The sequence below is a fragment of the Penaeus vannamei genome, chromosome 10, assembly GCF_042767895.1.
Source record: "Penaeus vannamei isolate JL-2024 chromosome 10, ASM4276789v1, whole genome shotgun sequence".
In the NCBI taxonomy this organism is placed as follows: Eukaryota; Metazoa; Arthropoda; class Malacostraca; order Decapoda; family Penaeidae; genus Penaeus; species Penaeus vannamei.
In genome coordinates this window covers 45,500,806-45,518,305 of record NC_091558.1, presented here as the reverse complement: position 1 = coordinate 45,518,305, position 17,500 = coordinate 45,500,806, and the positions used below count along the sequence as shown (strand labels likewise).

The following is a 17,500-nucleotide window of genomic DNA, read 5'->3' as shown; positions in this document are numbered from 1 at the left end:
GGCCGCCAGCAGCAGCCAGGCGGGCGGCGAGGCAAGAGGTAAAGGCGTGGGCGTGATAAATGGGCGGCGGGCGGGCGTGCGGGGATATTGGCGGCGGAGGTGCAGGTGGTGATGAGAAACAGCTGATGGCGAGGACCGGCGCCCGCCATGCCCAGCCGAGGCTCGCTGCCCTCCTGCCCGGCCCTCGTGCCCCACGCCGCCGCTGCCCACGCGCTGCCCCTCGCCGGGCACCCGCGCCCTGCAGCCCTCGCTGCGGGAGGCTGCCCGGCGGAGAGCAGGGCACGAGGGCTGCGAGGACGGGCATGGCGGGGCATGGCCGGAGTGGGACTGGGTACGTGTCGTGGGCACGGCTTGCTGGCCGAGCGGCTTGGCCTCGGCGCCCGCCAACGGCCTCCAGCCCAGCTTGCCTGCCCGGAAAACGTGCCCAGGAGCCCGTGCTGGTTCTCGCAGTGGATTTCTCGGCGCCCAAGTGTGCAGTTTGTGGCGGTGTATTTCTGGGCACGCAATGGTGCCCTGCGGCCCGACCAAAGGTATTTCTGGGCTTCTCGCGGGCTGCTCGGCCCTCGCCCTGTCGGGAGTGGAGTGCGAGGGGGGCTTCCTGAAGGCGTCAGGGTCGGGGAAGTGGGCAGAGCTTTACGTAAGTGTTCCTCCAAGGCGCAGGATTCCGGGAATTCGTTGTCCTCGAGGTCCTGCTCGGGGCGGAGGCCCGGGGAGCGGACTCCACCGAGGCGGATTTAAAGGGGCTGGGACTCCTAGCTGGCGCAGGGGAGCTAATTGAAGGATAGCAAGGCCTCGTATTCGTGTTTGGGGGTTAGATGTGTAGGATTTTTTTTTATTTTTATTGGATTCCATGTGCTGCACGGACGGACGTTGGAGGAATCCCATGTGGTGGTGTGTGGTAGGCCTGTTGGAAAGGACAGTTGTGCACATGTGGACTTGGAGGTCTGCCATGTGGTTGCACAGTAGGCCTATTAGGAGAATAGGATTAATTTGTAAGCCAGTTGGAGTTTTTTTCTTGTATAAGAGGTCTAGTGAAGGGAGACCATGTGGTTTTGTTTATGGTTGGGGTCTGGTAGGTACCATGTGCTTACATGCAAGCTTATGAAATGGATCCCCATGTGGAGGAGGTTTTGTTTGGGTTCCGTTGTATTAGGAATATTAGTGGATAGTACTTGGTTGAGAAAATGAAGCCAGATATATTAAACTAAATTCAGCATTATCTTGTTTCTGAAACAAGACTAAATGGAGTGCTGCGAAGCAGCAAATTTTGGAATTTTTTCCTAATACACCTGCATAAAGAAGTGATTTTGGTTTTGTTGGATTCCTCTTGATGTCTAGTTTCCAAATATAGAAATTATTGTGCAGAAACCCGCAAACTCCCAAATTCTTGACCTCGATAGCTGGGAGGGCATGAAAGGTATCGGGGCAATTACCGAGTCAAATGTAAATATGCACAGAATCAGTCACTATATTGTTTTATGCAGGCGGCTACCCCCCATGACACCCCCTATATGGGGCTGCAGCCCCGAAAGCCTTAACCAGGAAAACAAAGAATCCTCCAAGTATTCATGGTAGGAGGGAGCATTGGATACTTGACAAGGCAGCTCCGTATAGCGGTCGTACACTCCTTCCGTGAATACATGGATTTTGTTTTGGTTGGGAAGTGGGGCAGCATCTCTCCCCACAGGGTTTAGAGCCCCCAGCATTAAACTATATAGTGAGTGATTGTATATTTACATTTTACCCTGCATTTCCCTGGTACATTTCCCTGCCCATGAGACTGAGTGTGGGATTGGAGGGGCTTCCACACATCTAACCCTACATATTTGCATTGTAGACCATGAGAGGGATCTAACAATACCAAAATCGTCAAGATCCGTTAAGTGGATGTATTAGACAAAATTATCCAAATATTTTTGTTATACTGTAGAGATTTTGATAAATTTCCAAGGGTCTGCTAGTCATGTCTTGCCACTGTGGCAGTATATTGAGATTTATTGGCCCTTTCTGTGATTGCTTGTTGTTGCGAGACTTGTTGGATAAAGTGTTTATCATTCACTTGGACAAGCTATTGTGGTTAAAGTATAGGTCAGTGCAGGCTAAAATCTTGAATGTTAAGATATTTGGTGTACATTGTGTAATTAACTACATGACACTAAGGAAAGCAGTGTACTTGTCTATAGTGAGCATTTAAATATCGTGCTACGAGTCTTTCAATGGTTTCAGGGTTAAAGTATATATTGGCTTAGGAATTGCAGCAAATGGTTTGATGTTTAGAGGCAAAGCCCTGTGATTAGGAAGGCTTTTGGTTTATATGGTAACCATTGTGGTTGGTTTAACTTGGATATGTCCTTTTCTAAACTTTACCAATGTTTCAAAGCATGTTTTTTTTTTTTTTTTTTTTTAATCAGTAGAAATTAGCCAAACTGTTTTGGACAGATTTCATAATCTTGGCTGTTAGTTAATTGGATCAAAGGTGTATCAAACTTTTTTGAATTTTCACTCTTGCTAGGTATCAGTTCCTGACGGTTAAATGTGGTAGCAACAGGTTTGTTGTTAAGGTGTATAATTTAAAAATGATACGACTTTGTACTTGAGTGACTTTGATGGTTAAGTAAAATGGATTAGGAAAGCGAATTAGGAAAGCAAGACTGGAAATACAGAAGCCGACACAATGGAAAGTCAAACAAGTATATAGATTAGTATGCAATCCCTCTTCCAGCAGATTTGGTCCCTTGGGTCAACAATGACCAAGAATTCGTATGAGAACTGTGATAAGTGGTAAAAGTAGTTCACATGAACATTTGATGAGCTATGAAAAGATTGTGTAAATGGTAGATATGCATAAGGTAAATGAGTTTTTTTTTTTTATCGTTATTTTGCTGATAGTTGCCAAGTTGTACAAGAAATGTTAGAAAGGAAATCTCCCAGTTTTCCATGACTTTAGAAGCAATACCTTTTTGATTTTGTAAAGGTCTCGGAAATTGGTTTAGATTAGGGATGTTATGGTGCCAGAAATGATAGTTTTCTCACAGCCAGCCATATAGTGCAAAATGTTGCCTGTAATGGGCATAATGACCAAATATAACTTCATATAAGGTATTTCCTTTCCAAGTTGATAAAAGAAAGTTGTGCACCATGTAATATGTTGGTGTACATGTAAGGCAAATTGTAGTGACAATCACAAGAAAGGGAGAAAATATTCTTATTGATACTTGAAATAATCTGTGCAAAATTTTTTTTTGAAATAAAGAAAATACGTCACAGCAAATATTGGGTGGAGAGCAAGTCCATGGCAATCACAAGGTAGAAGCAAAGCTTCCATGTTAGGAAGGTTATTAGTTTATTTTTTACCAAGAGTGATGTGCCCTCCAGAGTGTCCCAAAGCCAGAGTAATGTGTGAACCCAAAAATCCAAACCTAACTTGCCTACTTTATATTTATTCCGTAGACAGTAATATTATCCTTTTTAGTCTCTAGTGATTGTGTATTTCCCAGGAGTAGCTGGAGTAATTGGCATGCAGACACTTTGTAGTGTTACCAGAACTCATAACTTGTGTAACTGATGTTTCACAGATTCACATGCTACAGTATGCTTAATTGAAATAATGAATAATAATTGCAAGGATGAATGGCTGTGGGAGACTTAAGAAAAAAAAAAATGCCATGACATTAGGTAAGGAAAATCCAAGGGGAAAGTACTCATTTATGCATGAAATAATTTGGGCAAGCAAAGAAAGTAGAAAAGAAAACAGAGCACAAGAAGTGCTGTTTGGAGTCTGTCCATGGCATTCAGATGGAGGTAGAGCAGAATTTTTTCCTACAGCAATATTTATGGATTCCCAGGCATTACCCCAAGGTTTTTGGGGGTCATGCCGTGATAAATGGAGATTTGTGCCCATATTGTAAAAGTTGGGTACTTTTCCCTGTTCAGGAACTTTTGAGATGTATTCCTTAATGCTACTTTACCCCATCCCATGGCCAACGACAATTTCTAGAGTTTTAGAATGTTCAAGTTTTTTTTTTTTTGGGGGGGGGGGGGCTAGTCCTAAGTGAAACCTTTCTAATTCTTTTATAATTGCTTTGTAATTCTATCATTTATAAGTGATTACGGAATGCTCGGAAAGTTATAGTCTGCATTTATTGGATGATGGATTAAGTGCCAATTATCCAGTAAATGAGAATTTATAGAAGTGTTTAGGATGAATAATTGATCTTGTGGTGTTCATGCCTATTTGACTTTTTCCAGATTTGTACTGGAACTTTATTTTGCTCAGTAGATATTGCACAATGATAAGTGATAGGTTTGTATAATGAACCAGGAAGACCAATTTTAATATTTGTAATTTTTCAAAAGAATTTTGCCAGGATTGCCATCTGCCAAGGGCAAGGCTGGTATGTTTTGGGAAGATTAGTCACTTTAGTTTGGGTAGTGTGGAGATCCTTGAAAGTGTTTTAATTGGTCTTGGGTGTAGTCTTTGGTAAAAATTACCAGTTCTTGGAATAAGGAAGGAATATGGACAGTGCAAGTGAGATAATAGTGCAAACTGATATAGGTAGTAAATGACTGAGAGGGCAGTCTCTTGCGCAATGTTTAGTTTCATCCATTTCATTGGATAAAAAACAAGTGCAATTCAGGTGTATATGTATATACGTTATAGTGCAATGGTCTTGAAAGAACCAACTTAGTTTAGAAAGTGCAGGGTATTGCTTTCAAACTGTTGTCTGTGGCTTGAGATGGTATGTGGAGATTCCTTTTTCCGTCCTCTAACCCGTTTTATTGGCAAGTATACATTCCTGGTATAAAAAATTAGTACGAGAATAGAGGTATTTAACAATTGAATTGTATTAGTAAGTGGCATTTTAGTAACAAGATTTACTGGCATTCAGTGATTGCCCTCATGCTATAAGGCAAAGCTCAGCAATCAAGCTTGAAGAGCCTAAGCCAGTTGAGGCTGCTCATTCTTTAGGGATGTGCAATTTTGACTACCTAGATATATGGTATTGTGGTTCATGAAGACCATATGGGGTTGCCAGTTTCTCATACCTTTGATGCACCTGTTACATGTTCATGAAACCTGATTTTTTATTACTTGATGTATGATGTAGTTATTGGTCTTTGGCAGTTGTGAAATTTAGTTATATAGAGAAGTAGAATGTTATAAAAATTGGTATACTTCGGAAAAGCTTGTATTACTATTAAATAGTGGATGTGACATAGCATGAATTTGTTAAGTCTCGAGTATTAAATCATTTTTAGTGTTTTTTTTTTTTTTTTTTTGTAATTTTATTTATAATGAATAATAATTTATTTACATGCTTTTGCATAGAGTAACTATGGTTACTCGTAGTGTACCAATAAGGGGGGGGGGGGGAATTGTACAAATTCATTACTTGCCGTACAAGATTTACTTAATATATAGATCAGTCCTGACACATCTGTATTCGTATGAAGATTATGAAAATATGATGATGCATAGTGGGTAAATGGTCACCACCATCTTGCAGAGCAAAAGAGTAACACAGGTACATCTGCTGCCTCAATTACTATTCAGTGAAGAAAATGTATGTCTGTGCTCCATGTTGCTCAAAAGAAGTAGTGTGTGGTGGTATTTAACCCAGTGCCAACAGGTAAAAATGTTTGGCAAGTGGACGTAAGAACGGGATTGGTGGTGCGCATCGGCAGTTTCCCATTTGTGCCTGGCTCGATCGGTAGTTTGCGAGCGACATTTAGCACCGAAAAGCTTTATATTGCTATAATTTATAAAAATATTAAGATTATGAAGGTTTACTTTCATTATAGGTGCCATTGCCTAAAATGTTTACCATATAAATGAAGTGGCTACTATCGGAGAAAAACAAACTCCGTCTGACGAGCCAGTGGCACGATGCCATCCGTGTTTGTCCACAACAGCCATGGCATGTTTCGCAATTGAAACAAGTCAGGTCTTAGACGAGGACAAGACCAGTTGAACTGCACCTTTAGGCTCTTGTTAAAGGTCTGTCCAAATCAGGCAGAGCAGCAGGCAGGAGTAGGCCAGATGTCCGCAGCAGGCAAATTACCTGATAAACTGGTGGTAGTTACTATGCTGTTGCCTGTAACCTTGCTTGCTGCTGTCTGCCAATCATGCCTGCTCCTGTGGACAGGCATGTGCCAGGATGACTTGTACCATAAATGATTAGGGGAGGAACAGTTAGAACAGTTAAGGTGGAGGCACAGTGGTTATTGGGGTAAGTTTTGAAAGGTGGCTGCAATATTTGCTACCGTTCACTAGCACTCCCATAGAGAAAATCCTATTGACAGTTGTAAATACTCTTTTAGTGGAAAGTATTTAACTGGAAATTGGATACATGTTAGCTTCTTCATTAGGTGCTCATGATTTATTATTGCTATTTTAGCTTTGTCAATTTTTAGTGACAGACTATGTACAGTCCCTCAAAGGAAATTGGAATCGAAGTTGCCAGTGTGAATGGAATTGACATAAATTTTTCTTGTCTAAGAGTACAGATGTGTACGTTGGGCTAATGGATGTTTGTGGGGGTTAGACCAGCATAAATAACTTGGGTTACTCCCCCCCCCCCCCCCCCAAAAAAAAAAAAAAAAAAATGAAAAATAAAAAATAAAAAACAAAATAAGTGGGGCCATTTCTTGAGACCCAAAAAATAAGCAAGCAGTTCATCTACCCAAACATCTTTTCCTTGCCTCAATCCTTGTTTACTCCTTTGCAAAATGAATTCTTGTTCCATCCTACTTTAGCAAGATTATACTATGGTTGACAAACAAGCTATTGCAGTTATGGCTTGTTTGTCCTTAGTGTATATGGTGGCTGTCAAAAAAAAAGTGGGTGAAACTTGAATAAGGCCTAAATTGGGGCAGGGGGGACAGGTAGGTTACAGGAATTGCGGATTTAAAGGGTGCAAGTAACTCGTAATTTTACAGCTATGGGTTTTGATGTCTTAAATTGTTTGATATGCTGTATAATAAATTACTTAGACTTACAATTTCTTGTATTTCAGGTTATGTTGGCTAGAAAGTGCCAGAAAAGACCAGCACCACCATGGCTGGGCCGGTCACTGAATTTGTGGTGGGGTGGAACGTAGTCCAGACCCTTGGAGAGGGGGCCTTTGGAGAGTGAGTTCCTGTTTTATGGTATTCATGTATATTACATGACACTTTGAATGAATTAGATATCACCTTAGGAACTCTGTTTAATGTTGGATCTTTTTTATTCTTGCAGAGTAAAATTGCTTATCAATAAGGACACTGGGGAGGCAGTTGCCATGAAGATGGTGGACTTGGTCAAACATCCAGATGCAGCAGATGCTGTGCGGAAGGAAATATGTCTGCACCGCATGTTAAAACATACAAACATCATAAAATTTTACGGTAAGCCAATGCATTTAAAGTGGGTTTATGAAATGGTCTCAAAAACAGATTTATTTATTTATTCATTTATTATTTTTTTAATGAAACCAGTAATTTACTAGATATACATTTTTTAATCATTTTGTTAGTTATGGAGCAGCTGGAATTTTGCCAAATTTGGCTAATGAATTTGCATGATTATGCAAGTGTAGTTAAAGATGACCGTGATTTTGATTAAGGTAGTAATTGGAGGGAATATTGCTTGTTTCCAGTAGTGAAAATTTACTGGAATTCATGTTAACAGAATTGAATTCAGTTGTAATAATTTTTTATCACTGGATTACCATTATTTTAGGACTTCAGATGTTAGAGTTGGTTTAGTCTTGAGTGAAGCCACTTTTCCTATCTAGTGTGGATGTGGATAGGCCATTATTTGTATTTTTAAAGTAACTTGATAGTTTTGTGATCTAATACACAAGTACTACTATGAAGTTCAAATGCTGATACATTGCTTACTCCTCAGGAAGTCGCCGTGAAAATTCAATGCAATACATGTTCCTCGAGTATGCTGCAGGTGGTGAGCTATTTGATCGCATTGAGCCTGACACGGGAATGCCTCCCCACCAGGCACAGAAATATTTCAGGGAATTGATCAATGGTGTGGTAAGTGAATATACTTCATGTTTTTATCCTAAATTCTATAGCAATGTTGTTAATGTCATGTCAGAGGCTTAGATTGCTGTTTTGTGTAGTTACACAAAGAACAAAGTTCGCTTTTAATTCTTCAGGTACTGCATCAGTGTTCATTACATCAGAAGCTGTCAGATGGCATCCCCCCCCCTTTTTTTTTTACTACAAGCTCCTGTATTTGTTCAACTATTAACACTAACATCCACTAACATGAATATCCTCCAAATGCATCTTGATCATTATGTAGGGCTTTGACTGAAAGAGTAATATTCCCTTTAAATTTACTTCCATTGTGTATGTTTTACATTGTACAGATAATGTATATTGTCCTCTTGCTGAGGATGAACAAAGGCTGTTGGTGCATGCAAGGTGGGGTCTTTGGTATTACCAGGATGCATGTGAGAGAGATTCATGCGCCAGGTGTACCAAGGCACCTTACCTGTGCAAAAGAAGACGTTTGGAAGAAAAGGTTATTGTTACTGTAATTTTTTTTCTTGTTGCTCACTCCCTGAAGGGCTTTAGTAAAGTTTCCTTTATCATGGCAGGAATACCTCCATGGACGGGGTGTTACACACCGGGATCTCAAGCCAGAGAACTTGCTGCTTGACGAGAATGACCATCTTAAAATAACCGACTTTGGAATGGCCACTCTCTTCAGACATAATGGGAAGGTAAACTTCTATCATTATTTTTCCATATCTTTTACAATGTATGAAAGTATTATGGATTGTGAAGCATGTCAAGGAAAATTTTATCAATTATTTCTATTTTTAGGAACGTGAATTGGATCGTCGTTGTGGAACAAAACCATACATGGCCCCTGAAGTATTACTGAAACCCTATAATGCTGAGCCTGCAGATATTTGGTCTTGTGGAGTGATTCTTGTTGCACTGCTAGCTGGTGGTAAGTGCCTTTTACAGTTAAGATGTAATAACTAATCAAAGCTATTGAATAGTAACAGCGATTTTGCCAAGTAAAATATTACTGAAGGAAGAGGTCTTGCATTGGAAGTAGGTGCAAATCTGTCGTAGACTTTGACTTCCATTTTCAGCCACTTTATTGATAAAACCCTTTTAATGAATATACTTTGAACATTTGATTTTGAAAATGACAAGGAAGACCCCATGAGAACCCGCTTCTGCCTCGTCTTTGGTGATCTAGCTGTGTGAGAGATGAAAGACGTCATAAAGCTAGATTACCAAAGTCAGGGCTGAAACTCGATTCACCGTGCACCAAAAGCTGTAAGTATAGTAGGAACCATATTCAACACAGAAGACAAAAGTGTGGTGTAAAATTGAAGGAAAATCTGTAAGAGGTAGATAATGTCATTCAAGAATAGTTTGAAATCCTTATATATGAAGACCCTTAACAGTATGTTTATTTAGCTGATATTAAAGTTCTGTTCACTTATTTAAAGCTTTATAAACAGGTATGGAAAAACGAGCCTCACTTGCAGGTCTCTCGAGTGCAATTATCCATAAAGGGTTGATGGCTAAATGGAGTGATTTTGAAAATGTCCTATAGAAAAGTTAGATTGTGATAACTTTCCTTGTAGAACGGACATGTTGACACTTTTACAAGATGCCCTACTATCCAGTTAGTAGATTTGAAAGTTTGAAAATTTAAAAATTATGTAGTGATTTTTCAACAGAAAATTGTAGTTGAAATCTTGACACGAGAAGAAGTCTCTGAATACAGGATGTATGAGTACCATTCAAAATTGCCATCATGCATGTTACTCTTGTGCGGAGTGCTAAGTTGAATGTTTGAAAGAATTACAGAATTTTAGCTTTGGGGGTAAGGTTTGAAAGGTGGCTGCAATATTGCTACCTTTCACTAGCACTCCCATATAGAAATTCCTATTGACAGTTATGAATACTCTTTTAGTGTAAAGTATTTTACTGGAAATGGGAACATGTTACCTTGTGTATTGGTGATTTTCAATTTAGGATTATTGTAGGTTGGTTAGTCTGTACTTGGAATTGGTACCACTATTTCTGATGACATTTTCAATCTCAACAGAATTGCCATGGGATGAACCAACTTTTTCTTGTCCAGAATACACAGCCTGGAAGGACAGAGATTGTAGACTGTTCACAACCACACCTTGGACAAAGGTGGACAATCTGGCCCTCTCTCTTTTGCGCAAGGTAATGTATTAATCCATTTTCTCCAGTTTAGGTTTATTAAACTTTTGTAGAAAAGGCATGAATGAAAACTAATGTCACAGTATAAGACTGGATTCAATTAGGTTTGTCAGAAGTACTTTTGTATTTCTGAAGATGGCATGAAACTGGTTAAATATGTCTGTTGTATTTTGAAAATATTCATTATCATTCCTACTATTTCTACATGTGTAGGAAGAATAAAGCAATTGTAGTAAATTTTTAAGATCAGAATAAAATGATCTAGGATTAGTAGGTAGTATTGGAGGATATGGAAGGGACAAGTTTACTTTTTCAATGTACTAGTTCCTCATGTTTGCTTGCTACTAGTGCAGTCCTATTTTCATGATTCCAGCAATCTGTGGCAGGGCATAGACCAGTTCTTTGACACTAGCTTTATCTAGTGCTTCATTTTCAGATTTGACTGTTATTCCGTTACATAACAATTTCCAATAACTTTATTTTTTTTTTTTTCCTCCAGGTATTGAATACTGTACCGAGGCATCGGGCAACAGTACCTCAGGTGAAAGCACATCAGTGGTTCACAAAGAACTACCATAAATCTTCAGGTAAGGATAAGATAGAGCTCTCGTATCAAACAAGGCTATATGAGTATATTGTAATGGAGGTAGTCTTGCATTAGTGTGCTGTCATATTGAAGGTTTGCAGGTAATACATGAATGTGCCTGCCTAGCAAATTAGCAGTAAAGGGCAGATGGGTTGCAGTTGTACAAAGGGTTTGCTTCTTATTCTTTTTGTAAAAGATTAAAACAATTACAAAAGTTTCCTGGGTATGGTTTTGGAGAAGTTAAACTAATGATCATGGAAAAATTGATGCAGCCACATTCTCTGCACTCTAGTGAAAGAGTTGCAACATCCAGGCTGTTATTTGTGTACCCAATAATAAGAAATCCAAATTATGAAAATGTGTAATAGAGAAGTGAGGGTTGAGGTGTCAGGTACTATGTGACTCTGCAGACCATTGCCGTGCAGAGTTTCCAAGTATCTGTTATCTCTTCCTCTGATTAACACAAATTTTACTCAAGTGTTCAAGGATCACATGTGAGTGACCTCTCATAAGAATTAGGATTGCTGCCTGTGTGCTGTAAAACCCTCTTACGTTCGCAACTGGCTAAAAGTGTGTGCAGAGTTGGATTTGGTTTGTCTGCTACTTTGCTTTGGTGGTTTAGCATTATGATGGTAGCAAGAGTCCATAAAGCTAGATTACCAAAGCATGGAGGTGGGCTTGTTCGTCGAAGCAGCAAGTAGTTCAGTTGCAGTATCTTAGTGCTGGTGTAAATTGTTTGAAGATGTACATCCGGTATTGTGACTTGAGCAAGAGACTGGGAATGGTGGTGTCTTTGGTGATCTAGCTGTATGAGGGTTTAAATATCATATAGCTGGAACACCATGGGACATTACTGTTCCTGTAAGCACCGCAACTTTCATCTTATTGTAAAGGTTTCTTGTTTAGGTGTTCTATAAATTTGGCCAGAATGTAACTATTTATCTTTTTCAGGTTTTGGACGCAGTGTATCGAATGACAGCATGACCCCTACTACCAAGCGTGTGTGCAGTGAGCTTGAACGGGAAAACTCCTCATTTTGTTTGGAAGACATGTCAGCACGGTTAGCTTGTTCACAGCCAGAGGCCCCCACCTCTACTTCAATTAATCCTGTTGTAAGTAGCATTAATATTTGGAAGGTTATTTTTACTTGTCTGATAAATTGAGGATGACATGTTTTGAAGATATTTTCCCCAAATTATTTTACAAAAAATTAATCCACTTAACCATTTGGAATACTAAATTTAAAGCTTACTGATAGATGATAATGAATAAGGGGGGGAGAGAACAAAACCAATTGATAATGGCAAAATGTTGGTCAAGGGGATTAGGTATGTGGAAATGTCAGGGCAGAGGGTTAGGATTTGGTATGGGAAAAGCAAAACCTCTTTATGCCTGTGCCTTTGGGCTGCAAAGAAATGTTGGGAGTGACATTTGTGTGGTTTGATTTCGGTTTTTGGAATTGGAATGGATTTTAAGGTTAAACCTTCTCATTTCAGAATGATGGTCCTAATGTTGACATGGGTGTTGTGAGCTTCTCCCAGCCAGCTCAACCTGACCAGCTGTTGCTCTCATCTCAACTTACTCAGAGTACACAAGCAAGTCAGACACCACTGCAGAGGCTTGTGAAACGCATGACTCGCTTGCTTGTAAGGACCAATCTGGAGGACACACTAACTCACCTGGAAGCATTGTTCAACAAGATGAACTACACTTATCGTATGCACAATGTCAATGTTGTAAGTATTGGAGGATTTTCACAATTATATCTGTAGTGTGTGGTAAATTTGTCATTAGGCAAGACCATATATTTTTTCTGAACAAGCCATTTTCTGTTTACAGCTAACTGTAACCACTCTGGATCGACGTGGAGCTCAACTTGTGCTGAAAGCAAGCATACTAGATATGGGCCAGCATATTCTTGTGGATTTCAGACTTTCAAAAGGATGCGGATTGGATTTCAAGAGGCATTTTTTGCGAATTAAAGAGGGTTTATCACATATAGTAATCAAGGGCCCTGTAACTTGGAATATGGCTCTAGCAACAAATATGCTACCAGCCTAATTTGGCCCAGACTGAAATTTTGACGTCTTTCAAAATTTATATGCTGACTGTTACTCATGCTTGTGTAAGATGTAAAGTATTAGTCTTTAATGAATAAGCTATGATTTATACTCGGTTAAAGTATAAAAGTGTTTGATATCGAATGTATGATTAACTTCGAAAGGATCTGAATGTATGACTGGTGTGCATGTCATAATTTTTCCCTGTCTAGATTAAGTGTCTGGTTAACTTGAAAGGTGACCTCCCAGTAATAGTAGTTTGGCAGAATGTTCCAGCAACATTGGCTGCCTGGATAGGTAGTGAGTACCCATCTCAACAGTGTGCTGCGGTTGTAAGAGAAGTCTCGCTTTCGACCAGCCTTCTCTCTACTCTCGCAGGCAGAATTCTAGTCTTTCACTGATGGGTGCTTGCTTGCTTTTATGAAAGTAAAAAATTGTTTAATCATTCCATTTTCCAATAGAGGAAGAAAAACTTTGTTAATTTGCTGTCGGTTTAAAGAAACAATTTTTATTTTTATTTACAAGACTTTTATTATTCCCTTTTTTTTTTGTGACAAATATTTCAGATTTTTTCTAGTCTAGTATGAATAAAATTATTAGTGATAGTTTTTGGTTTAATAAATTTGATTGAAGGATTATGCAAACCTTATCATGGGATTAGAACAATGAATACCGGTCTTCTAGTTTGTGTACAGAGGGCATGTACCAAACTTTGGCCTTGTCAACATGAGGGGCGATCAATGTGCTGGCTTGGGTGAGTACTGATGGCACAAGCAGAGAAAATATGGGCAGTTTACAGAAGTGGCATTGCCCATTTCTGGGGCCAGGCAGTTCCTGCTTGGGTCTTAAGAAATGAATTGGGAGGTTAACACCCTCTGACGTGCCAAACCCAAAGCAGATGTTTGTGTACAGGGCCCAAGCAGAAATTTTCATTAAGTTAAGGTTTTCACCTGCTTTATTTTCATAGATATGATTAAGCCCAATTTACTATCTGCTTAGTCCAATACGAAATTTCATAGGTACATAAAACGGTTTCATCAACCATTGCTGAAGTTTCACAACTACTACTGTAGAAATTGATGTACATAACATAGTACAAAACTGGAAAAAAAAAACAATCGACGATTTAAAGAAATTACGAGTTTAACTTTTTAAATTAAATATTTTATGGAATGATTCTGTATCCAATTAAAATTAAAAGTATACAAATTTGTAGATAAGTGAATATAGAAGGTACATAGAAATTTGTGCTTGAGGCACAAAAATTTCGAGATGCGATTGTTGCAATGAATCATTAAATTTATTCCAAATTACTGCATGAATAATTAAACCATGCAGTTAGTCAAGCATCAACACTTGAGCACTTGCATGAAGGTGAAGCTTACTCAGATCCTTCAACTTGAAGCAAACTCGTCTCGAATTAACCCTTGGCCTTTCCTGCTTACTGACTAATGAAGTCTCTGTACCCTGAAAAGCATGCAAAATTGAGTTAAAAAGCTCATAAGCTGTATGAATTTGAAGGTGTAATTTGCTTCATATACCCCAGTTATGCTCTCGGTGACTGTCAAGGAAAATAAAAAGTATTTTTTAGAGCTTGATTTAGTTCCTTCCCAATTTTGACTACCAAATCTCTCATCACCACCCATTACTGTACCTTATAGTGCTATATGATCTTGTATGTCTAGCACATTTATCTTGCTTTTAACCATTAACCTTTAACCACCCAATCCTTTGCCCGTTGTTGTCGTGGGGGGGTCTTAGGAGACGGAGATCTCCCCTGCCTAGGGCCTCAGCCCTCGGCTGTACTAATTTTGTGGTCTTTTCTTCCCCCCGTCCCTTCTCCAACCCCTCCTTTCTACTTCCTAAGGTGTAAGAGCCGTGCTGAAAGGATGAAAGGCTGACCGTGTGCTAATCCTGAACGGCCTGAGGGAACCATGGGCACGGCACTGCCCTAATTTAATGGTCTAGCCCTTAACCCCTACAGGGCACTGGGGGGTGGACAGTTTGTCCCTTTACATAATCGAGGCTTTCCATGGCCAGTAATGAAGATGTAATACCCCTATTAGGGGAAATGCCTACTAATGCATAACCCACCGAAGCAGAGACTCAATCTCCAGAAGACATTCCTACCCTCCCAACTTCAAATTCATCAACTCTACTCCTACAACCTTCATCAAACACCCCAACCTCCCTTGTTACTACCTTACAGCCTTATTCTCCATCTCTCCCTAATACTACCCCCCTCAACTCCCGCTTCCACACGCCCCCTTCATTCTACCACCACCAACCCTACAAATATCTTTACTATAGCCCAGCTAAATGTACCGATTTTTCGTGATCCCCCCCCCCCCTACAGCTACTTCCTCGGGCAAAACTTCTTTCAACAATGTCTCAAAAAACATGTAGGCAGAGACCCTGAAGTTATAGCAGTATCAAAACTAATCTCTCTGGCAACCCCACTCCTGCAGAACCTCATCTAACTCTTAATACTTGTATCGGAACTGTGTCTATCTCCCCAGCAAACTGCCCAGTCCATACCAAAGATTGGTCAGATTGTGGAGAAGACTTGCTCGGTTGCCTCAAAGACCAGGGCGTGATACCAGTACATTGCTGCTCCATTCCTCCTAGAGGTCATCGAAAGAAACCCACCATTGCCAAAATTACTTTCAATGCACATCACCTTCCCATTCGTATCTACATTGGTGGACAATCCCTCCCTGTTCAACCATACCAACTTCCCCGTTAATGTCAAAATTGTTGGCGATTTGGATATCCTGCCAAACACTCGCTCCACAGACCGATGCCCCCTTTGTGCCCAACCCGGTCATAACATAACATGTGCTAAATGCGGCGGACCCCATAATGCATTTTATAGAGGCTGTCCCACTTACAAGTTCCGAGTCTGATGTAGCAGCTCTCAGATACGAAAACGGTCTCGCTCTACGTGAAGCCAGACAGGAAGCAAGCCGACAAGGTTTCTCATATACTCCCTACTCCAGTAATGTCGCTCGCTCTGCCCCTTTCTCTCCACCACAAGATGTTCCCACACCCTCCCCTATACCTACTTACTTCCCCACTTCCACTTTTACAGACAACCTCCCCCAGCCAAATTCTTTTGCCACTAAATCCAGACACCCCAATCTCAACTACAGCCCCAACACCATCCCCTCTCCCTCCCCGCACTACCCGCAGTAGACAGACTAAACGTTCCACCCCTTCTTCCCCTACCGCACACTCACCTCCACAAACTATGGTAGACATTCAAAGCTATATGCTTGAGACACAAAATTCCATAACCCCTCTTACTCATATTCCCCCTACACCCCTTCCTCCTACTCCCTCTCAACACATCCTAACCACCGATATCCATCCTTCTGAAATCCATCCCCCTCTTACTCATAGCACCCCTACATCCCTTCCTTCTAATCCCTCCCATGACGACACATCCTCTTCAACTCCAACTATCCGTCCTTCCGATATCCATCCTCCTACCACTAATATTCCTCCCACACCACTTCCTCCTACTCCCTCCCTCCGTTCTCACAGACCAGACCTGTCATATCTTTGCTTCTTATAACAACCTGTTCTCATTCCTCAGACGCATGAATATCCTTCACTTGATCTAATTCCCTTACCTAAACCAACATAACCCTTTCCCTCATCAACCCCCTTACCCATCTAACTTTCTAGATAGTTGACACATAGCAACTATCACCCGATGACATCACTCTTTACTATACCTTCCTATAGTGCTATATGACCTTAGATGTCTAGCACATTCATTTCGCTTTTAACCATTAACCATTCTATCTCCGTAATACTACCCCCCTCGACTCCACTCTTCCATAGGCCCCGTCCTTTTTCATCCCCAACTCTATAAATATCTTAACTACTCTAGCCCAGCCAAATGGGACCGATTTTTCGTGATCCCCCCTACAGCTCCTTACTCAGGCAACACTTCTCTTTCAACAATGTCTCCAAAAGCAAGTAGGCACTCTTCTCTTCCTACAATGTCTCCAAAGCCGACCAGATCATTCCCGTCTCGTTAGTTACATCTGAAACTGAAGCTATAGCATTATCATCTAACTGATCTCTCTGGCAACCCCACACACCTCCATCTACCTTTGCATTTACTCCTCAGACCAGTCTCCTCTCCCCCCTTTATAAGAAAACCTTTATCTCACAAAACTCTCCAACTCCACTGCAGAAACTATGGAAGATATTCAAAACTACATGTTCGAGACACAAAATTCCACAACTCATGCTCCCTCCACACTTGAAGTGACTGTTGATATCCATCCTTCTCCTACTCATATTCGCCCTATCCCTTACAAATCAACTAAGATATAGCTCTCCTACATTGGAATATTCGCAGTTTCTGTTCTCACGGACCAGACCTTCGTCAAAACCTTTCTTCTTCTAATCCATCCATTATCCCACTTTTGGCGTTGAGAACTTGTTCTTCCTCAGACGCATAAATATCCTTCACTTGATCTAATCCTCTTACCTAAACCCACCATAACTTATTCAGAAAGAAAAGACCATGCAAAATTGGTTGAGGGATGAGGTTCCAAGTAGGGGGAAATCAGCATGAGCCCCCCTTCCCCCACGACAAGGGGCATGGGATTGGGGGAGCATGAAATGTAGAAAA

At 40.5% G+C, this 17,500-nt stretch overlaps 1 protein-coding gene across 3 annotated transcripts in view; it reads left to right on the top strand.

Annotated features, from left to right (window-relative positions):
- LOC113828090 (serine/threonine-protein kinase grp) overlaps positions 1-14,439 on the top strand; it is a 14,790-nt gene extending 351 nt beyond the window's left edge. The window contains exons 1-11 of one of the 3 annotated variants that reach the window (XM_027381030.2): positions 1-38; positions 7,017-7,131; positions 7,238-7,386; positions 7,889-8,028; positions 8,601-8,726; positions 8,830-8,959; positions 10,079-10,206; positions 10,703-10,790; positions 11,741-11,901; positions 12,286-12,525; positions 12,629-14,439. The exon at positions 1-38 is cut by the window's left edge and continues 102 nt beyond it. In XM_027381030.2, the coding sequence (XP_027236831.1) occupies positions 7,058-7,131; positions 7,238-7,386; positions 7,889-8,028; positions 8,601-8,726; positions 8,830-8,959; positions 10,079-10,206; positions 10,703-10,790; positions 11,741-11,901; positions 12,286-12,525; positions 12,629-12,850 (1,458 nt within the window). In that variant the 5' untranslated portion in view covers positions 1-38; positions 7,017-7,057 and the 3' untranslated portion in view covers positions 12,851-14,439. Of the gene's footprint in view, positions 39-127; positions 531-7,016; positions 7,132-7,237; positions 7,387-7,888; positions 8,029-8,600; positions 8,727-8,829; positions 8,960-10,078; positions 10,207-10,702; positions 10,791-11,740; positions 11,902-12,285; positions 12,526-12,628 lie in introns of those variants that run through there. The other 2 variants (XM_027381033.2, XM_027381031.2) reach the window with 2 other exon arrangements.
- The last annotated feature ends 3,061 nt before the right edge of the window (positions 14,440-17,500 follow it).